The sequence below is a fragment of the Salvelinus fontinalis genome, chromosome 28 (genome assembly GCF_029448725.1).
Source record: "Salvelinus fontinalis isolate EN_2023a chromosome 28, ASM2944872v1, whole genome shotgun sequence".
Classification (NCBI taxonomy): Eukaryota; Metazoa; Chordata; class Actinopteri; order Salmoniformes; family Salmonidae; genus Salvelinus; species Salvelinus fontinalis.
Genome location: NC_074692.1, coordinates 31,361,993 through 31,386,381, shown reverse-complemented (window position 1 = coordinate 31,386,381; position 24,389 = coordinate 31,361,993). Strand labels below are relative to the sequence as shown.

The 24,389-nt window shown below is 42.9% G+C and overlaps 1 protein-coding gene across 2 annotated transcripts in view; it reads right to left on the bottom strand.

Moving 5' to 3' along the window:
• The window catches only part of LOC129826590 (protein patched homolog 1-like), a 164,034-nt gene that overhangs the window by 27,912 nt on the left and 111,733 nt on the right, over positions 1–24,389 (bottom strand). For both annotated transcript variants that reach the window (XM_055887495.1, XM_055887496.1), the window contains exons 16-18: positions 19,289–19,431; positions 11,337–11,520; positions 3,074–3,354 (exon numbers count right to left, since the gene is read on the bottom strand). In XM_055887495.1, the coding sequence (XP_055743470.1) occupies positions 3,074–3,354; positions 11,337–11,520; positions 19,289–19,431 (608 nt within the window). The remainder of the gene's footprint in view (positions 1–3,073; positions 3,355–11,336; positions 11,521–19,288; positions 19,432–24,389) is intronic.

Here is a 24,389-nt window from a genome sequence, read left to right as displayed (position 1 = left end):
ACCAACTATGTGATAAAGACCCCAGATCGGAGGCGTTCTTCCCGTGTGTGTCATGTTAACATGCTAAAAGAATATTATGTACGTGACTCTCCAGACAGCTCCTCAAGTAAGCCGGTCCAGCCCGCCGTCTCCAGTGTGGCTGCGGTGGTGCTGAAGCCTGGCTGGGACCTAGAGGAGGATAAGGAGGATGGGTTGGAGTTACGCCATACGTTACAGCAGTGTGAACGCCTATGTAATTCAGAGATGCTGAAGAAGTTACCCTCTCAAATGGAACATTTGGATAGCGATCAAACTAAGGACCTTATCCTATTGATAAACAGTTTACTCAGTGTGTTTCAGGACGTTCCAAGTCGCACGTCCATCTTGGAACATGACGTGGATGTGGGCAACGCTGCTCCTATACGTCAGCATCCGTACCGGGTTAATGCAAAGAAAAGGGAGGTAATGAAAAGTGAGGTAGCTTATTTATTACAGAATGACATGGCAAAACCCAGTAACAGCTCCTGGAGTTCCCCATGTATTCTTGTTCCTAAGCCTGACGGTACGTCCCGCTTATGCACGGACTATCGTCGAGTAAATGCAGTTACAAAGTCTGATTCTTTTCCTCTACCTCGATTAGATGACTGCATTGATAGAATTGGCTCTGCTGCTTACGTTAGTAAGTTAGATTTGTTAAAAGGTTATTGGCAGGTGCCTCTGACCTCTCGAGCTTCTGACATATCGGCTTTTGTTACGCCTGATAACTTTGTACAATACACTGTGATGCCCTTTGGCATGTGTAATGCACCTGCTACTTTTCAGCGTCTAGTTAACATTGTGTTTGCAGATGTGCCAAATTGTACTGCATACCTTGATGATGTGGTGATCCATTCGTCTACTTGGTCTGATCATCTCTCCACTTTGAAAAGTGTGTTTCAGCGGTTGGAGAATGCTTCTTTAACCCTCAATTTGGCCAAGTGTGAGTTTGGGAAGGCTACGGTGACTTACTTAGGGAAACAAGTGGGACGAGGTCAAGTGCGCCCAGTAACTGGCAAGGTGGAGGCAATTGTTGCTTTTCCTGCTCCCACGACTCGACGCCAGTTGCGCAGATTCCTAGGGATGGTAGGGTACTATCGTACATTCTGTAAGAATTTCTCGACGGTAGTAGCTCCCCTTTCATCTCTGCTTAGTCCCAAGGTACCATTTAGGTGGTCCAAGGACTGTAACCATGCTTTTGAGTCCGCTAAAGCGCTACTTTGTAGTGCCCCAGTGCTTGCCGCCCCCAACTTTGACATACCTTTTAAGTTGGAGGTTGACGCTAGTATAGTGGGGGTGGGTGCGGTTCTCTTACAGGAAGATGAAGACGGAGTGGATCGGCCCGTCAGTTTCTTCTCCCGTAAGTTCAACTCGTGTCAGTCAAGGTACTCCACAATTGAACAAGAGACGCTAGCTTTATTGCTAGCCTTACAGTTCTTTGAGGTATATGTGGGATCCAGTGCCTTGCCTGTAATGGTCTTCACGGACCATAATCCTTTAGTGTTCTTAAAGCAAATGTACAATCAGAACCGCCGCCTTATGCGGTGGGCTCTGATTGTACAAGGATATAATGTACAGATAGCCTATGTGAAGGGCTCAGCGAATGTGGTTGCTGACGCTCTATCACGGGTTTACTAACTGGGGAAGCGTTGGTTTTTGTTATTACAAACTGTATGTTTGCAATTTTTGTGGTGGGCGTGTTACGTTCCCCAGTTTCTGTGTTCTGTTTTGTATTTTAGTGTGTGTGTTTCAGGAGATGGCTTCCTGAAGTACTCCCCAACCAGCTGATTGGTCAACACCAGGCTAATTGGTGATTGGAGCTGACCCCGCCCCCTCGTCAAGAAGCAGCTGACTCTAATCACCATTGCCACCTGAAGATAAAAGCCAGTGTTCTGCCCAAGAGAGGGAGAAGAGATTGAGAGAGGAGATTTGGAGATGAGATTTGGAGTAGAGATTTGGAGATTGAGAGAGAAAAATTAGATTGTGATATAGTGTGGGTTGTGTATCAGAAAGTGTGGTATGTACTGTTGTTGTTGGTAGCAGTTTTTCTATGTCCTGTGTTTGAGTGTTTGTGAAATCATTAATAATTACTCTGTTTCATGTGTTCCCAGGGGGGAAGGAGAAGGCACTTTGGGAGTGCTTAGGCAAGAGGCCCGCGGGCATACATATACCCGTAGTATATTTACTGTCTAGGCACACTAGGTAAGACCTGGGCGGACCACCCCCTGTATTTTGGTTAGGGCACCAGACGGTGCTAAGTTAGGTAAGTTAAGTGGGTAGGCAGGTTAGATAGGAGAGGGGGAACTTTGATATTTACTTTCTTTGCTTTGGTTCCGTCCAGCCCCTTTTCCCCATATTACCGTGTAAGAAAATAAATCCAAGTAAACGGTAAAATCTGCTTTTGTGTCATCCTTGCTCGCACCTACAGTCCATACCTCTTGCACTTCAGAGAGTTGAGTTATAGCAGGGAGTTGCGTTCCCTCTTCTCAGAGGCGTGCGTAACAAATAATAGTGATGACATCAAACCATGTAATAACACATATGGAATCATGTAGTAACCAATGGTGTGATGGTGCTTTGCTGGTGACATTGTCAGTGATTTATTTAGAATTCAAGGTACACTTAATCAGCATTTCTACCACAGTATTCTGCAACGATACGCCTTCCCGTCTGGTTTGTGCTTAGTGGGACTATCATTTATTTTTCAACAGGACAATGACCCAACACACCTCCAGGCTGTGTAAGGGCTATTTGACCAAGAGGGAAAGTGATGGAGTGCTACATCAGATGACCTGGCCTCCACAATCACCTGACCTCAACCCAATTGAGATGGTTTGGGATGAGTTGTACCGCAGAGTGAAGGAAAAGCTGCCAACAAGTGCTCAGCATATGTGAGAACTCCTTCAAGACTATTGGAAAAACATTCTATGTGAAGCTGGTTGAGAGAATGCCAAGAGTGTATAAAGCTGTCGTCAAGGCAAAGGGTGGCTGTATGCATCTGTGTGTGCATCTCTCTGAGTGTGTGTGCATCTCTCTGCGTTAGCCTGTGTGTACTCACGATGATGCCGGCAGTCCAGGGGTTGAGCAGAAAGAGGGCACAGACGAGGAAGGTGCAGGCTAGCACCACGCTGATGGAGAGCAGCAGCCAGTGTCTGAGGCCTACGTACTGCTCCCAGAAGAGGAAGGGGTAGCCGTTGGGGTAGCTGGGTAAGCCCTGGCGGCTGTAGTTACTGCAGATGGCTCGCACCGACTCGATGGCCTCCACAAACTGGGGGGTCTCGCGGAGCCCGTTGAGGTAGAATGGAAACTGTGCATATTCGATGGGCTCGGCAGCAGGAACTAGACAGAGAGGGGGGTAGAGGTTTTGAAAAGGTGCAGGTATGGTAGAGTTCAAACAAGTACACCAGGTCTCAGCACCAACTCACTTTGCCTCACTACACAAATTAATATTAGGACTGGCTGGTTGGCAGAGCTGGAACGTGGTCCCATGAGCCTTGGTAGGGACTGACATGTCATATACTGTATGTGTGCGTGTAAGAGTGTGTGTGTGTGTGGGTGGGGGGGATCCATTCTCTCCAGTCTCAGCCTAGTGACGGGCTAATGACAGCAGAGTATCAGGCCTGAAGTTGATACTCTGTAATTACAACCTGAATCATCACCATTACCTATCTCTCTCTCACACACACAACGTTTGGTTTGTTATGACTATTGCAACATTGCCAAGACACATGTTCTAAACTCACGTTATTCTCCCCATGTCATGTCATGTGCCCTATGCTTCCTTATACCCACAACACCACTTTATAAAAATGTTACACCCACCTCACCACACTATAATATACACTGCTCAAAAAAATAAAGGGAACACTAAAATAACACATCCTAGATCTGAATGAATGAAATATTCTTATTAAATACTTTTTTCTTTACATAGTTGAATGTGCTGACAACAAAATCACACAAAAATGATCAATGGAAATCAAATTTATCAACCCATGGAGGTCTGGATTTGGAGTCACACTCAAAATTAAAGTGGAAAACCACACTACAGGCTGATCCAACTTTGATGTAATGTCCTTAAAACAAGTCAAAATGAGGCTCAGTAGTGTGTGTGGCCTCCACGTGCCTGTATGACCTCCCTACAACGCCTGGGCATGCTCCTGATGATGTCTGGACAGTCCTGGACAGTCTGTGGTGCAACGTGGCGTTGGTGGATGGAGCGAGACATGATGTCCCAGATGTGCTCAATTGGATTCAGGTCTGGGGAAAGGGCGGGCCAGTCCATAGCATCAATGCCTTCCTCTTGTAGGAACTGCTGACACACTCCAGCCACATGAGGTCTAGCATTGTCTTGCATTAGGAGGAACCCAGGGCCAACCGCACCAGCATATGGTCTCACAAGGGGTCTGAGGATCTCATCTCGGTACCTAATGGCAGTCAGGCTACCTCTGGCGAGCACATGGAGGTGGCTGTGCGGCCCCCCAAAGAAATGCCACCCCACACCATGACTGACCCACCGCCAAACCGGTCATGCTGGAGGATGTTGCAGGCAGCAGAACGTTCTCCACGGCGTCTCCAGACTCTGTCACGTCTGTCACATGTGCTCAGTGTGAACCTGATTTCATCTGTGAAGAGCACAGGGCGCCAGTGGCGAATTTGCCAATCTTGGTGTTCTCTGGCAAATGCCAAACGTCCTGCACGGTGTTGGGCTGTAAGCACAACCCCCACCTGTGGGCGTCGGGCCCTCATACCACCCTCATGGAGTCTGTTTCTGACCATTTGAGCAGACACATGCACATTTGTGGCCTGCTGGAGGTCATTTTGCAGGGCTCTGGCAGTGCTCCTCCTGCTCCTCCTTGCACAAATGCGGAGGTAGCGGTCCTGCTGCCGAGTTGTTGCCCTCCTACGGCCTCCTCCACGTCTCCTGATGTACTGGCCTGTCTCCTGGTAGCGCCTCCATGCTCTGGACACTACGCTGACAGACACAGCAAACCTTCTTGCCACAGCTCGCATTGATGTGCCATCCTGGATGAACTGCACTACCTGAGCCACTTGTGTGGGTTGTAGACTCCGTCTCATGCTACCACTAGAGTGAAAGCACCGCCAGCATTCAAAAGTGACCAAAACATCGGCCAGGAAGCATAGGAACTGAGAAGTGGTCTGTGGTCACCACCTGCAGAACCACTCCTTTATTGGGGGTGTCTTGCTAATTGCCTATAATTTCCACCTGTTGTCTATTCCATTTGCACAACAGCATGTGAAATTTATTGTCAATCAGTGTTGCTTCCTAAGTGGACAGTTTGATTTCACAGAAGTGTGATTGACTTGGAGTTACATTGTGTTGTTTAAGTGTTCCCTTTATTTTTTTGAGCAGTGTATTATACCCACGACACCCCAATTTAATGTCTTATACTCACCACACTATAATATATTATCCCGACCACACCCCACTTTAATATCTTATACCCATCACACTATAATATATTTTACCGACCGCACCCCACTTTAATATATTATACCCACCACACTATAATATATTATACCGACCACCCCCCACTGAAATATCTTATACCCACGTCACCCCACTTTAAATCTTATACCCACCTCACTATAATATATTATACTGACCACCCCCACTATAATATCTTATATCCACCACACCCCACTATAATATCTTATACCCACCACACTATAATATCTTATATCCACCACACCCCACTATAATATCTTATACCCACCACACTATAATATCTTATATCCACCACAACCCACTATAATATCTTATATCCACCACACCCCAATTTAATATCTTATATCCACCACACCCCACTATAATATCTTATATCCACCACACCCCACTATAATATCTTATATCCACCACACCCCACTATAATATCTTATATCCACCACACTATAATATCTTATAACCACCACACCCCAATATAATATCTTATATCCACCAAACTATAATATCTTATATCCACCACACCACTATAATATCTTATACCCACCACACTATAATATCTTATACCCACCACACCCCACTATAATATCTTATATCCACCACACTATAATATCTTATATCCACCACACCACTATAATATCTTATACCCACCACACTATAATATCTTATACCCACCACACCCCACTATAATATCTTATATCCACCACACTATAATATCTTATATCCACCACACCCCACTATAATATCTTATACCCACCACACTATAATATCTTAAACCCACCACACCCCACTATAATATCTTATATCCACCACACTATAATATCTTATATCCACCACACCCCACTATAATATCTTATACCCACCACACTATAATATCTTATATCCACCACACCCCACTATAATATCTTATACCCACCACACTATAATATCTTATATCCACCACAACCCACTATAATATCTTATATCCACCACACCCCAATTTAATATCTTATATCCACCACACCCCACTATAATATCTTATATCCACCACACCCCACTATAATATCTTATATCCACCACACCCCACTATAATATCTTATATCCACCACACTATAATATCTTATAACCACCACACCCCAATATAATATCTTATATCCACCCCACTATAATATCTTATACCCACCACACTATAATATCTTATAACCACCACACCCCAATATAATATCTTATATCCACCCCACTATAATATCTTATACCCACCACACTATAATATCTTATAACCACCACACCCCAATATAATATCTTATATCCACCAAACTATAATATCTTATACCCACCACACCCCACTATAATATCTTATATCCACCACACTATAATATCTTATATCCACCACACCACTATAATATCTTATACCCACCACACTATAATATCTTATACCCACCACACCCCACTATAATATCTTATATTCACCACACTATAATATCTTATATCCACCACATCCCACTATAATATCTTATACCCACCACACTATAATATCTTATACCCACCACACCCCACTATAATATCTTATATCCACCACACTATAATATCTTATATCCACCACACCCCACTATAATATCTTATACCCACCACACTATAATATCTTATACCCACCACACCCCACTATAATATCTTATATCCACCACACTATAATATCTTATATCCACCACACCCCACTATAATATCTTATACCCACCACACTATAATATCTTATACCCACCACACCCCACTATAATATCTTATATCCACCACACTATAATATCTTATATCCACCACACCCCACTATAATATCTTATACCCACCACACTATAATATCTTATACCCACCACACCCCACTATAATATCTTATACCCACCACACTATAATATCTTATACCCACCACACCCCACTATAATATCTTATATCCACCACACTATAATATCTTATATCCACCACACCCCACTATAATATCTTATACCCACCCCACTATAATATCTTATACCCACAACACCCCAATATAATATCTTAAACCCACCACACCCCACTTTAATATCTTATACCCACAACCCCCCAAAATAATATCTTATACCCACCACACTATAATATGTTATACCGACCACACCCCACTATAATATCTTATGCCCACCACACTATAATATGTTATACCCACCACACTATAATATCTTATACCCACAACACCCCACTATAATATCTTAAACCCACCACACTATAATATGTTATACCGACCACACCCCACTATAATATCTTATACCCACAACCCCCCAAAATAATATCTTATACCCACCACACTATAATATGTTATACCGACCACACCCCACTATAATATCTTATGCCCACCACACTATAATATGTTATACCCACCACACTATAATATCTTATACCCACAACACCCCACTATAATATCTTAAACCCACCACACCCCACTTTAATATCTTATACCCACCACACTATAATATGTTATACCGACCACACCCCACTATAATATATTATACCCACCACACGCCACTATAATATCTCATATCCACCCCACTATAATATCTTATACCCACCACACCCCACTATAATATCTTATATCCACCCCACTATAATATCTTATATCCACCACACTATAATATCTTATATCCACCACACTATAATATCTTATATCCACCACACCCCACTATAATATCTCATATCCACCCCACTATAATATCTTATACCCACCACACCCCACTATAATATCTTATATCCACCCCACTATAATATCTTATATCCACCACACCCCACTATAATATCTCATATCCACCCCACTATAATATCTTATACCCACCACACCCCACTATAATATCTTATATCAACCCCACTATTATATCTTATACCCACCACACCCCACTATAATATCTTATATCCACCCCACTATAATATCTTATATCCACCCCACTATAATATCTTATATCCACCACACTATAATATCTTATACCCACCACACTATAATATGTTATATCCACCACACTATAATATCTTATATCCACCACACTATAATATCTTATATCCACCCCACTATAATATCTTATACCCACCACACCCCACTATAATATCTTATATCAACCCCACTATTATATCTTATACCCACCACACCCCACTATAATATCTTATATCCACCCCACTATAATATCTTATATCCACCCCACTATAATATCTTATATCCACCACACTATAATATCTTATATCCACCACACTATAATATCTTATATCCACCACACTATAATATCTTATAACCACCACACCCCACTATAATATCTTATATCCACCACACTATAATATCTTATACCCACCACACTATAATATGTTATATCCACCCCACTGTAATATCTTATACCTACCACACTATAATATCTTATATCCACCACACCCCACTATAATATCTTATATCCACCACACCCCACTATAATATCTTATACCCACAACACCCCACTATAATATCTTATACCCACCACACTATAATATCTTATACCCACCACACTATAATATGTTATACCCACCACACTATAATATCTTATACCCACAACACCCCACTATAATATCTTATATCCACCACACTATAATATCTTATACCCACCACACCCCACTATAATATCTCATATCCACCCCACTATAATATCTTATACCCACCACACCCCACTATAATATCTTATATCAACCCCACTATAATATCTTATACCCACCACACCCCACTATAATATCTTATATCCACCCCACTATAATATCTTATATCCACCACACTATAATATCTTATATCCACCACACTATAATATCTTATATCCACCACACCCCACTATAATATCTTATATCCACCCCACTATAATATCTTATATCCACCCCACTATAATATCTTATATCCACCACACTATAATATCTTATACCCACCACACTATAATATGTTATATCCACCACACTATAATATCTTATATCCACCACACTATAATATCTTATATCCACCACACCCCACTATAATATCTTATATCCACCCCACTATAATATCTTATATCCACCACACTATAATATCTTATACCCACCACACCCCACTATAATATCTTATACCCACCACACTATAATATCTTATATCCACCACACTATAATATCTTATATCCACCACACCCCACTATAATATCTTATACCCACCACACTATAATATCTTATATCCACCACACCCCACTATAATATCTTATACCCACCACACTATAATATGTTATATCCACCCCACTGTAATATCTTATACCTACCACACTATAATATCTTATATCCACCACACCCCACTATAATATATTATACCCACCACACTATAATATGTTATATCCACCCCACTGTAATATCTTATACCCACCACACTATAATATCTTATATCCACCACACCCCACTATAATATCTTATATCCACCACACCCCACTATAATATCTTATACCCACAACACCCCACTATAATATCTTATACCCACCACACTATAATATCTTATACCCACCACACTATAATATGTTATACCCACCACACTATAATATCTTATACCCACAACACCCCACTATAATATCTTATATCCACCACACTATAATATCTTATACCCACCACACCCCACTGTAATATCTTATACCTACCACACTATAATATCTTATACCCACCACACCCACATCATAACGTCCATTCCATATTGTTTTGCCTAGGAATTTATTTCAAATACTTTTCTTTCAAAAACATAAGTTTGATCAAAAACATCCCAAAAATGACACCGCAAAGACTCTCTGTGGCGTGTGTGTGTGCTTGTGTGCTTTCCAGTGCCTGGAGGGTCAGCCAGCACTACTTGCTAACATGGTTTGGCCCATTATAATCTCCACTATAAATGTCCATTAGGACTGGGAGTTGGAGCTCTGCCAACATAGCTCTGCTCCAGGGGGTTCCTGTACAGCCAAGCACTCTACCCTGCTTAGCCAATCATATTTACACTCACTGCTTGTTATCCAATCACATCTTCCCCCCTGTAATGCAAAGGCAGCCTCTCTCTCTCTTCCCCTTGCTTGCTCCCTTCTCCTCTCCTGTCCACTCTCTTTTCCCTCACTCTCTTTCTCACACCCTTTTCCTCTCTTTCTCTTTCCCAATAATTTTCTTTCCCTTTTCTTTCGTGCGCGTGCACTCTCACTGTGTGTGGTAAGGAAATGAGAACAGGGTGTAGGCAGTTCTGGGGTCACAGAGTTTTAAGTGTGTGTGTGTGTGTGTGTGTAATCCATAGCGGCCTGTTGTGGTAAGAGTTATGACATTCACCACAGGCACCATTAGAGTACCACAGCGTGCTATTCCCTGCCCCCCCCCCCCCCCCCCCCCCCCCCCACACACAGTATACTGTAAACTAGCTCAGTTAAAACCAGAAAGTAGATAAGAGTCATTAACTACACAGATGGAATGACACAAACAGGTACTCTAAAATAACTGCAGCTCAAATGTAATAAAAGCCAATGGAAGTGAAGTTGAGCACAATAAGTCAAACGTTATGCTCAAGGTGAAATGACCCATGGAATAGTTAGGCCACAAAACACAACAAGTAGTTCATAAATCTATATGAGTGTGTTTAGCAATACAATCAGATGGATAGCTCCATGTCACCATAAAGCAGTATGAGCTACCAGAGGTACCAGAGGCAAAAAAAATGAGTTCCTGCACACTTCTTAAATAAAGTCTTAGTCTTTTTTAATTCAATTGACAAATCTGTAGGCCAGTGTGCTAAATAATTATTGAGAGCAAAAAAGCGTGTCTGATATGATTGGCCATTGAAAGGCGTTTGTGGTGGTAAAGTGTGCTGTGATTGGTCACTCACTGCTGAGGCGTGTCTCGAGCATGGAGTCTGTGCGGTCGTGGAGCCACTCCGGGGGGTGGGGCCGTATGTTGGCCTGCGAGGCTGCGTACGCCACCGGGTCGTTGCTGACCCACGCAGTCAGGTAGATGTAAAATGCCACTGGGTTGATGATGCCATCCGCATCCACCAAGCGCTGCCTAGTCAGCTAGAGAATAGTTAATAATCGAAAAGAAGGATAGAGGGAGGGGGAAGGTGAGAGGGAGAGAAGGAGGAGGGGGAAGGTGAGGAGGAGGGGGAAGGTGAGAGGGAGAGAAGGAGGAGGGGGAAGGTGATGAGGAGGGGGAAGGTGAGGAGGGGGAAGGTAAGGATGAGGGGGAAGGTGGGGAGGAGGGGGAAGTTAAGGAGGAGGGGGAAGGTGAAGAGGGGTAAGGTAAGGAGGAGGGGGAAGGTAAGGAGGAAGGGGAAGGTGAGGAGGAGGGGGAAGGTAAGGAGGCGGGGGAAGGTGAGGAGGAGGGGGAAGGTGAGGAGGAGGGGGAGGTAAGGAGGAGGGGGAAGGTAAGGAGGAGGGGGAAGGTAAGGAGGAGGGGGAAGGTAAGGAGGAGGGGGAAGGTAAGGAGGAGGGGGAAGGTGAGGAGGGGGAAGGTGGGGAGGGGGAAGGTGAGGAGGAGGGGGAAGGTAAGGAGGAGGGGGAAGGTGAGGAGGGGGAAGGTGAGGAGGAGGGGGAAGGTGAGGAGGAGGGGGAAGGTAAGGAGGAGGGGGAAGGTGAGGAGGAGGGGGAAGGTAAGGAGGGGGGGGGGAAGGTGAGGAGGAGAGAGAGGGAGGACAAGGCAATAAGAAAGAGAGGAGAGAGATATTGGTGGTTAGCAACAGGCGTGAATTGTAGAAACAACATGTTAACCAAAACTTCCTCCAGATGAACCCACCACAGAAATTATACCCATGCATGAGCATGAGAAAACGCACCCGCTTTAAAAATAAGAGAGAAAATTCTCCCTTTCTCCAACTCAACGAAAAGTAAACAGTCAAACACTGGTGCCTTCTGAAAATTCCCGTACTTCTCAGTGACAGTCACAGAATTATTAGGCCTACATTTAAACATGGAAAATGGAAATGTCAAATGAGCTTTTCAGGTGCGGTCAGATGTGTTAGTCTCCTGAGAACAGAAAAGCATGCCTGTAACGTGTTGAGAACCAGCCTACCTCTCCAACAGAACTAGCAAGCAAAGGCTAGCTCGCGCAGCCCTGATACAATGTGCTCCCTCCTAGTCCTTTGAGAGATAACTAGATTCCCTCTCTACTTTCTCTCACAATGCTACCTCATTTCCACTACACAACTATTTGGTTACCTCACTTCCACAACAGTGCTGGCTAGTAGCTAGCTACCCTCCCTCCCATGGCTATTGCTCGTAGCTAGCTACGCTCCCTCCCATGGATATAGCTCGTAGCTAGCTACCCTCCCTCCCATGGCTATAGCTCGTAGCTAGCTACGCTCCCTCCCATTGATATAGCTCGTAGCTAGCTACCCTCCCTCCCATGGATATAGCTCGTAGCTAGCTACCCTCCCTCCCATGGATATAGGGCGTAGCTAGCTACCCTCCCTCCCATGGCTATAGCTCGTAGCTAGCTACCCTCCCATGGATATAGCTCATAGCTAGCTACCCTCCCTCCCATGGCTATAGCTCAGGCCTTAGTAGCTAGCTCCTGAACTTTACATCTATTACAGCACACTTCTTCATCACATCAAACTAGCTAGCACATTTCTCTTACAACTAAGTTAACTCCATTCCACCCCTCATAGCCTGGTTCCTCTCTTGGTTTCTTCCTAGGTTTTGGCCTTTCTAGGGAGTTTTTCCTAGCCACCATGCTTCTACACCTGCATTGCTTGCTGTTTGGGGTTTTAGGCTGGGTTTCTGTACAGCACTTTGAGATATCAGCTGATGTAAGAAGGGCTATATAAATACATTTGATTTGATTTCCTAACAGAAGCAGCTAGCTACTGTAGCTCCTTCTCCCCACAGAGCTAACTAGCCTATGGGCTAGTGCTAGCTTCCCTCCTCTCGGGACTCTCTGAGGGCTGTAACTCCATCCCTTGTGAGAACGGTGATTAGTAGCTAGCTACCTCCTGAGAGGTACAGCCATTACTACACACCGCTCCACGCCACTCACCCTTCTCATGACAATAAATCCCTCATTCACAGAGGCTGGGGTAGGGGTGAGGAGGAGTCCTGTGGGTAGGTTTTGGGGGAGGTTTGGGGGGGGATAGCTTGAGTTAGCGTAACAATAAATGTGTGCGTCTGTGTGCAGTTAACCTTGCTGTTAACACTGAAGAAAATGCCACCCTGCAAATGGAGTAAAGCTATAAAAATTACACAGCATCTGTACAAATGTTGCTTGCGCTTGCTTCTCCTGACCCCTACGGATACCCAGAATGTCCTACACCACAGTCAGATCCGGACAGAGAACAAAAGGGCTCTTGATAGCAGTAGCAAAGGCAGCCCCTCTCTCTCACCTTACCTTGCTTGCTCCCTTCCACTCTCCTCTCCCCCCTCTTTTCCCTCACTCTCTTTCTCATACCTGTTTCCTCTCTTTCTCTTTCCCAATCCTTTTATGTCCCTTTCTGTTGCTCTCTCTCTCTCTCTCTCCCTCCCTCTCTCTCTCTCAATTGAAGGCCTGAATTGTCATGGGAAACATATGTTTACATTGCCAAAGCAAGTGAAGTAGATAATAAACAAAAGTGAAATAAACAATAACAATTAACAGTAAACACTGTTTAAAAAAGAATAAAGACATTTCAAATGTCATATTATGTGCAAATAGTTACAAAAGGGAAAATAAATAAACATAAATATGGGTTGAATTTACAATGGTGTTTGTTGGGTTTGTTTTCCAATACTTTGTGGGTCTGTGTAATCTGAGGGAAATATGTGTCTCTAATATGGTCATATATTTCGCAGGAGGTTAGGTAGTGCAGCTCAGTTTCCACCTCATTTTGTGGGCAGTGTGCACATAGTCTGTCTTCTCTTGAGAGCCAGGCTGCCTGTGGCAGCCTTTCTCAATAGCAAGGCTATGCTCACTGAGTCAAAGCTTTCCTTAAGTTTGGGTCAGTCACATTGGTCAAGTATTCTGCCACTGTGTACTCTCTGTTTAGGGCCAAATAGCATTGTAGTTAGCTCAGTTTTTTTGGTCATTCTTTCCAATGTGTCAAGTAATTATCGTTTGTTTTTTCCTGATTTGGTTGGGGCTCTGTGGGGTCTGTTTGTGAACAGAGCCCCAGGACCAGCTTGCTTAGGGGACTCTTCTCCAGGTTCATCTATCTGTAGGTGATGGCTTTGTTATGGAAGGCTTGGGAATTGCTTCCTTTTAGAATTTAACAGCTCTTTAATGGATTTTGATCATTAGCGGGTATCAGCCTAATTCTGCCCTGCATGCATTAGTTGGTGTTTTACGTTGCTTTACGTTACACTGAGGATATTCTTGCAGAATTCTGCATGCAGATTTTCTAATTTTCACAACCATAAAGGGCAATCTATAACTGATTCAAGTATTTTTAGCCAGATCCTAATTGGTATGTCAAATGTTATGTTCCTTTTGATGGCATAGAAGGACCTTCTTGCCTTGTCTCTCAGATTGTTCACAGCTTTGTGGATGTTACCTGTGGCACTGATGTTCAGGCCGAGTAATGTATCGTTTTTTGTGTGCTCTAGGGCAACGGTTTCGAGATTGTATTTTTGGTCTTGGCAACTGGACCTTTCTTGGAACACCATTATTTTTGTCTGTGATCCTTGACTGTCAGAGCCCAGGTCTGACAGAATCTGTGCAGAAGATCTCGGTGCTGCTGTAGGCCCTCCTTGGTTGGGGACAGAAGCACCAGATTATCAGCAAACAGTAGACATTTTACTTCAGATTCCAGTAGGGTGTGGCCGGGTGTTGCAGACTGTTCTAGTGCCCTCACCAATTCGTTGATAAATATGTTGAAGAGGGTGGTTCTTAAGATGCATCCCTGTCTAACCCCACGGCCCTGTGGAAAGAAATGTGTTTTTTGCCAAATTTAACCACACACTTGTTGTTTGTGTACATGGATTTTATAATCTCGCAAGTTTTTCCTCCAACACCACTTTCCATCAATTTGTATAGCAGACCCTCATGCCAAATTGAGTCACAAGCTTTTTGAGGGCAACAAAGCATGAGAAGACTTTGCCTTTGTTTCGGTTTGTTTGTTTGTCAATTAGGGTGTGCAGGGTGAATACGTGGTCTGCCGTACGGTAATTTGGTAAAAAGCCAATTTGAAATTTGCTCAGTACATTGTTTTCATTGAGGAAATGTACAAGTCTGCTGTTAATGACAATTCAGAGGATTTTCCCAAGGTTGCTGTTGACGCATAGTTATTGGGGTCAAATTTGTATCCCCTTTTGTGGATTGGGGTTATCAGTCCTTGGTCACAAATATTGGGGAAGATGCCAGAGCTAAGGATGATGTTAAAGAGTTTAAGTATATCCAATTGGAATTTGTGGTCAGTATATTTGATCATTTCATTGAGGATACCATCAACACCACAGGCCTTTTTAGGTTGAAGGGTTTGTATTTTGTTCTGTAGTTCATTCAATGTAATTGGAGAATCCAGTGGGTTCTGGTAGTCTTTAATAGTAAATTCTAAGATTTGTATTTGATCATGTACAGTGGGGAGAACAAGTATTTTATACACTGCCGATTTTGCATGTTTTCCTACTTACAAAGCATGTAGAGGTCTGTCATTTTTATCATAGGTACACTTCAACTGTGAGAGACGGAATCTAAAACAAAAATCCAGAAAATCACATTGTATGATTTTTAAGTAATTCATTAGCATTTTATTGCATGACATACGTATTTGATACATCAGAAAAGCAGAACTTAATATTTGGTACAGAAACCTTTGTTTGCAATTACAGAGATCATACGTTTCCTGTAGTTCTTGACCAGGTTTGCACACACTGCAGCAGGGATATTGGCCCACTCCTCCATACAGACCTTCTCCAGATCCTTCAGGTTTCTGGGCTGTCGCTGGGCAATACGGACTTTCAGCTCCCTCCAAAGATTTTCTATTGGGTTCAGGTCTGGAAACTGGCTAGGCCACTCCAGGACCTTGAGATGCTTCTTACGGAGGCACTCCTTAGGCGCGTACTGAAGGCGTAGGCTCAGGTTTTCTGAGTCTCTATGTTTTTGGTTGGATAGGTTTCTCAATTTCTTTCATAGGTTTTTGCATTTTTTCATCAAACCATTTGTCATTGTTGTTCATTTTCTTGAAAATGTTAGATTTGCTAAAATATACTGCTCAAATATACTGTTTAGGTTTTCTTCTGCCAAGTTTACACCTTCACTATTACAGTGAAACCTTTTGTCCAGGAAGTTGTCTAAAAGGGAATGAATTTCTTGTTGCCTATGGTGTGTGGTCATCCACCCCCCCCCCCCCCCCCCCCCCCCCAAAAAAATGGCTGCTGTACCATTTTTCCCCCCTTGCATTACTTGACATAGATCCAGAAAAAACAGAAGTGTAAATCTAGTAAATCCAGAACTGGCATAGTTCCTTTGTTGGTAGGTTTCCACACTACTGCCAAGAGATTAGCCATAGGTGCATCTATCGTAGGGGTCCCCTTGAATCCTACCCTCTATCTCTGTCTCTGAAACACACACATCGCCAGCTCCCATATAATACCCTCGGTCATAAGGAATCCCTCCCCAGAAAGCTGTTCTTAATTTGAAAAAAATACAGTTACTACTGTACAGTATATGCATGCACACACACACACACAGAGTGTTGTCTGAAAGAGATCACGTAGGTCTCAGCTCCTCTTCACTCATTGAAGGGGGATGTGGCAGCAGAGAACAGAGAAAATTAACAGAGGGAGGGGAGAGAAGAGAGAAAAAAAGAGAAAGAGGAGAGAGAAAGAGAAAGAGAAAGAGGAGAGAGAGAAAGAGAAAGAGGAGAGAGAAAGAGAAAGAGGAGAGAGAGAAAGAGGAGAGAGAGAAAGAGAAAGAGGAAAGAGGGGAGAGAGAGAGAAAGAGGAAAGAGTGGGAAAGAGAGAGGTCTGTCTTGCATTAAGGATACGTGACAACTGTATGTCTTTAAGCTGTCATGGGAAGCCCTTCGCCCTGCAGCATACAGCCAGCTTCACTTCCCTCACTGGCACAGATAGTGACATCACAGGGCTGCACGCACACCAGCACGCCTCCCAGGCCCTGACTGTTTTGTGACAACCAAAGGCAAAAGCCCATCCAACTAACAGAACAACATCTGTAGCAGATCACCATTTGGGAAATACTGCTAGGCTACACAATTAGCCAAATTGTGGGGAATCTAGGGTACACCAAGTACACCACACACACACCAACACCTATACCTTAGAGAGACAGGAGGTGTTATATTGTAATCTATTTCCCCTTCCTCTGTCTAGCAGCTTACTATCACACCCATCTAGGAACTAGGAACACTGTAAAGCTGTTAAACAGTCTTATCTGAAGCAGAAGGGAACACAAAGACACACTATGGTTAGAGTCGGGCATCTCTAGCCTGTAGATAGCAGAACATGGCTTAATAGCTTTTTCAGAGGCTGGTTTGCAGTCCCAGAGCGAGCGAGCAAGAGAGAGAGAGAGTAGAGAGAGTAGAGAGAGAGAGAGAGAGAGAGAGAGAGAGAGAGAGAGAGAGAGAGAGAGAGAGAGAGAGACAGAGAGAGAGACAGAGAGAGAGACAGAGAGAGAGAGAGAGAGAGAGAGAGAGAGAGAGAGAGAGAGAGAGAGAGAGAGAGAGAGAGAGAGAGAGAGAGAGAGAGAGAAACCTATGATGGTCCCCAATTTGTCTGAACTGCCTCAGTGCTTCGCCTCCAGACGCTGCGCTTCCACTGTAATTCCCTATTAAATTGCCAGCATCAGCTGCGCAAAGATGGGTGACGGTGATGCGAATGAGGTAGTCAAACCCTCATTTCCATAGCTCCTTTAGACCATTTAGTTTTCTCTAACAGTGTGCATTGTAGCCCTGTCTTAAGACTAACAAAGATCGGCTCCACTCATTTCTATTGTTGGACAAATCTCTGTTGATATAGGCTGTTCTCCGTGGCCTTTCTCCACTGGAGATCTGTTGGCGGATTGGATTGACTGACTGACCAACTGGTTACAACTTTTTTCTAGTGGTATTTCATTAGTTTTTATTGTGATTTACTCCGTGTTGGGTTGGGTTATGTGTTCAGTTGTTGGCGAAAAGATAGTCAAACCTTATCATTCGTATTGCTGTGTGGAACGGGTGGTTATTGAATTCAGAATTTATGAATGGACAGTTTCTTGCGACTGAGGTCACTTGGGATTCACTCTAATCATTTAATCATGACTGACAGATGAGACTGACTCACAAAACAAAAGGAAAATTCATACAATTTCTCTAGTAGGCCGACCTACCTGGTCTACTAACCTCAAGTCAAGGCAAAACCGTTACAACGCACACCCGCACATTACGCACACCCGCACATTACGCACAAAGACCCACTCAGTATCCCATTTTCCAAAGATTAGTCAAATCTAATTTTGTACAATCCTACTGTACCACTGCTACATGCCAAGACAAGAGATTAGAAGGACATGATAATAGAACATTACAGAGCATCAACATGCATTCTTGACAGGCTGATAGGCTTGCTTTGGAGTAATCATCAAGTTATCCCCTGGTTAAAGTGAATGACATACGATCCAACACCCACCTGGTTCAGATAAAGCATTTTCATTATATTGTACTCCCGCCTAGTTGAAATGGGTTTTGATCACAAACTTACTCTGTTTTAATAAATGGGTTGGAGACCAGTCTCACCTGAAGCAGTGAAAGGGTTTAGTTTGATATTAATAAATGTCTCTCACCTGGTTGAAGTTCAAGGGTTTAGCCTGATATTAATAAATGTCTCTCACCTGGTTGAAGTGAAAGGGTTTAGTTTGATATTAATAAATGTCTCTCACCTGGTTAACGCTGATGGGCCTTTCCCTGCGTCCGGTCTGTACCAGTAGTTTGTAGGCCAGGACCCCGTCGTCTGAACCGTTCCTATAGCTGCTCTGTGTGATCCAACCTGCTTTCCAGTCCTGGTCAAATGCTTCCTGCAGAGCTGTAGACACACAACCAGAACCATAACACAACCATAACAAAACCCAGACTGGTCTCATAGACTAGACATAACATAGTACACGTAAATCCGGGACAATAAATTAGTATATGTTATGCTTGATATGGTTACACAAGACAGAAGGTTAATAATTACTGCAGTGGGCTAAATCACAAAAGTATACACCTCACATACATTGTTGTATTTTGTATTTGTATTTATTATGGATCCCCATTAGCTTCTGCCAAAGCAGCAGCTACTCTTCCTGGGGTCCAGCAAAATTAAGGCAGTTTATACAATTTTTAAACATTACAATACATTCACAGATTTCACAACACACTGTGTGCCCTCAAGCCCCTACTCCACTACTACCACATATCTACAGTACTAAATCCATGTGTATGTGTAGTGCGTATGTTTTCGTATGTGTGTGTATAGTGCATATGTTATCATGTGTGTGTGTGTATGCGTGTCGGTGGCAAAATTTGTGTTGCTTCACAGTCCCGCTGTTCCATAAGGTGTTTTTTTATTTGTTTTTAAATCTAATTTTACTGCTTGCGTCAGTTGATGTGGAATAGAGTTCCATGTAGTCATGGCTCTATGTAGTACTGTGCGCCTCCCATAGTCCGTTCTGGATTTGGAGACTGTGAAGAGACCTCTTGTGGCATGTCTTGTGGGGTGTGCATGGGTGTCCGAGCTGTGTGCCAGTAGTTCAAACAGACAACTCGGTGCATTCAACATGTCAATACCTCTCACAAATAATAGTGATGAAGTCAATCTCTCCTCCACTTTCAGCCAGGAGAGATTGGCATGCATATTAATATTAGCTCTCTGTGTACATCCAAGGGCCAGCCGTGCTGCCCTGTTCTGAGCCAATTTCAATTTTCCGAAGTCATTTGTGGCACCTGACCACACGACTGAACAGTAGTCAAAGTGCAACAAAACTAGGGACTGTAGGACCTGCCTTGTTGATAATGTTGTTAAGAAGGCAGAGCATCGCTTTATTAAAGACAGACTTCTCCCCATCTTAGCTATTACTGCGTCAGTATGTTTTGACAATGACAGTTGTCTAGTGTTATCTAGTGTTAATCCAAGCAGTTTATTCATCTCAACTTGCTCAATTTCCACATTATTTATTACAAGATTTAGATGAGGTTTAGGGTTTCCAAATACAATGCTTTTAGTTTCAGAAATATTTAGGGGTTGTAATGAATACTCAGGGAGAAAAAGGTGTAGATTCACGCGCAGAGCGCGGCAGATGTTAATTAAGCCTTCACGGAAGGCAGGAATCATGGTCACAGGCAAGCAATGGTCAAACACAGGTAGACAGTCAAAAACAAACAATACCTCACAACCATACAAACAGAAAGAACTGAACTAAATAGGGAGCTGATGAGAAACTAACACAGGTGAAATCAATTAAGAACACCAAGAAACAGGGCTACGTTCAAGAACACAAAGAAAAAGAACACAAGGTTGACTAAGAAAAGAAAAGCAGAACCTTACAGGGCTAACTTATTCCTTACCACCCACTCTGAAACTAACTGTAGCTCTTTGTTGAGTGTTTCAGTCATTTCAGTCGTTATAGTAGCTGACGTGTATATTGTTGAGTCATCCGCATACATAGAAACTCTGGCTTTAGTCAAAGTCAGTGGCATGTCGTCAGTAAAAATTGAAAAAAGCAAAGGGCCTAAACAGCTACCCTGGGGAATTCCTGATTCTAACTGGATTATATTTGATAGGCTTCCATTAAAGAACACCCTCTGTGTTCTGTTAGACAAGTAACTCTTTATCCACATTATAGAAGTGGGTGTAAAGCCATAACACATACGTTTTTCCAGCAGCAGATTATGATCAATTATGTCAAAAGCTGCACTGAAGACAAACAAGACAGCCCCCACAATCATTTTATCATCAATTTCTCTCAGCCAATCATCAGTAATTTGTGTAAGTGCTGTGCTTGTTGAGTGTCCTTCCCTATAAGCATGCTGAAATTCTGTTGTCAATTTGTTTACTGTAAAATAGTATTTGGTCAAACAATTTTTTTTCCAGAAGTTTAGTAAGGGTTGGTAACAGGCTGATTGTTTGGCTATTTGAGCCAGTAAAGGGGGCTTTACTATTCTTGGGTAGCGGAATTACTTTAGCTCCCCTCCAGGCCTGAGGGAACATGCTCTCTAGTAGGCTTAAATTGAAGATTTTTATTTTATTTTTTTATTTTACCGTTATTTTACCAGGTAAGTTGACTGAGAACACGTTTTCATTTGCAGCAACGACCTGGGGAGTAGTTACAGGGGAGAGGAGGGGGATGAATGAGCCAATTTTAAACTGGGGATTATTAGGTGACCATGATGGTTTGAGGGCCAGATTGGGAATTTAGCCAGGACACCGGGGTTAACACCCCTACTCTTACGATAAGTGCCATGGGATCTTTAATGACCTCAGAGAGTCAGGACACCCGTTTAACGTCCCATCCGAAAGACGGCACCCTACACAGGGCAGTGTCCCCAATCACTGCCCTGGGGCATTGGGATATTTTTTAGACCAGAGGAAAGAGTGCCTCCTACTGGCCCTCCAACACCACTTCCAGCAGCATCTGGTCTCCCATCCAGGGACCGACCAGGACCAACCCTGCTTAGCTTCAGAAGCAAGCCAGCAGTGGTATGCAGGGTGGTATGCTGCTGGCAAGATGTGGCAAATAGGAGTGGCAATATCGTCTGCTTTTATCCTCAATCATTTTTCAACTAGATTGCCAGACCCTGGTGGCTTGTCATTGTTGATAGACAACAATCATTTTTTCACCTCTTCCACACTGACTTTACGGAATTCTTGTCTTTCATAATTTGGTCCGATATACTTGAATGTGTAGTGTCAGCGTTTGTTATGGGCTTACAAAAAGAAGAGACCTGTACCATGACAGATATAGAGTTGAAATGTATTCCATTTTGAGTTTGCATCCCAATGTTACACTATATACATCACAGAAGACTGAAATATAACAAAACTATTTGACATAGAAACACCGGATTTTCAGCAGGTGTTTTTAAACATTGTTTATTCATTATGAAATTATAAAAAATATTAATAACATTCCACCCATGAGGCAACTAGGTCATTTGACTGGGCTACGGCAAAACATACTATGGCAAAAACGAAAGGAAGGTGGTTGGTCAGACGTATAACACGAACGTCCAGCAACCCAAAGGATGCATGTTCGAATCTCATCATGGACAACTTTAGCATTTTAGCTAATTAGAAACATTGCAACAACTTACTCCTTTTTAGCTACTTTGCAACTACATACTGTAACATGTTAGCTAACCCTTCCCCCAAGACTAATCTGGACCCTTTTAGCAAACCCTTCCCCTAACCCTAAAGCCTTTAGCTAACCCTTCTCCTAACCTTAACCCCTAACCCATAGAGCTAGCAAATGTTAGCGTTAGCCACTTAGCTAACGATAGCAAAACAAATTGGGATTCATAACATATCATTCGTTTTGCAAATTTGTAACATATTGTGCAAATTGTAATTCATAGCATATCATATGAATTGTAATTCGTAACATACTTACAGAATAATATGAAATGCTCTGAGACCATGTTGCAAAACTATTCATCATAACACACAAAGCAACAATAACATAACCATACATCACAACACACAAAGCGACCACAACACAACCATAACATAACCAAACATCACAAAACAACCTTAACATAACCATATCATAACCATACATCACAACATATTAAACACAACCCCACTCTAGTCTACAAAACAGTACTGAACACACAATCATGACCACATCAAAAACAGGACAACATTCTACACATTCTAGACCAACAGAACTATCAACATGTTACATTCAATGTCTTTTTTTGGCACTAGGTAAATTTCAGCGCACATTTACTGTGAACACTGAGGCTGTACCCACTTTAAGTTACAGTTTTAACTAGGGATGCATGATTTATCGGTGAACATTTCGGAATCAGACGATATTATCTAAAAATGCCAACATCGTAATCGGCCGATGTCTAGTTTAGCAGCAATGTTAAAAACCGATGTCAAAAAACCGTGCATACCTATATAACGTACAGTGCCTTGCAAAAGTATTCATCCCACGGAGCACCATTAATTCCATTATAAAAAAAAATTAAAAGAATATGGCACCACAACAAACCTGCCAAGAGACGGCTGCGCACCAAATCTCACGGACCAGGCAAGGAGGGCATTAATTAGAGAGGCAACAAAGAGACCAAAGATAACCCTGAAGGAGCTGCAAAGCTCCACAGCGGAGATCGGAGTATCCGTCCATAGGACCACTTTAAGCTGTACTCTCCACAGAGCTGGGCTTTATGGAAGAGTGCGCACAAAAAAAGCCATTGCTTAAAGAAAAAAATAAGCAAGCATGTTTGGTGTTCGCCAAAAGGCATGTTGGAGACTCCCTAAACATATGGAAGAAGGTACTCTGGTCAGATGAGACTAAAATTTAGCTTTTTGGCCTGAGGAAAACGCTATCTCTGGCGCAAACCCAACACCTCTCATCACCCCCAGAACACCCTAGGAACAGTGGGTTAACTGCCTTGTTCAGGGGCAGAAAGAGAGATTTTTACCTTGTCAGCTCGGTAATTCGATCTAGCAACCTTCCGGTTACTGGCCCAACACTCTAACCACCCGCCGCCCCGCCGCCCCGCCGCCCCATTTGTTTCACAATAAAAAATATTTTGCATCTTCAAAGTGGTAGGCATGTTTTGTAATTCAAATGATACAAAAATATTTTACATCCAGGTTGTAAGACAACAAAATAAGAAAAATGCCAAGGGGGTGAATACTTTCGTAAGCCACTGTAGGTACATGACGTAATGACGCCGCGTAAAATGTTGCGCTACATGTGCAACACATCATTCCTAACCTAGCCCACACAATGTCTGCTGTGTGGATCGAGGAGTCAACAAGTCGAGCAG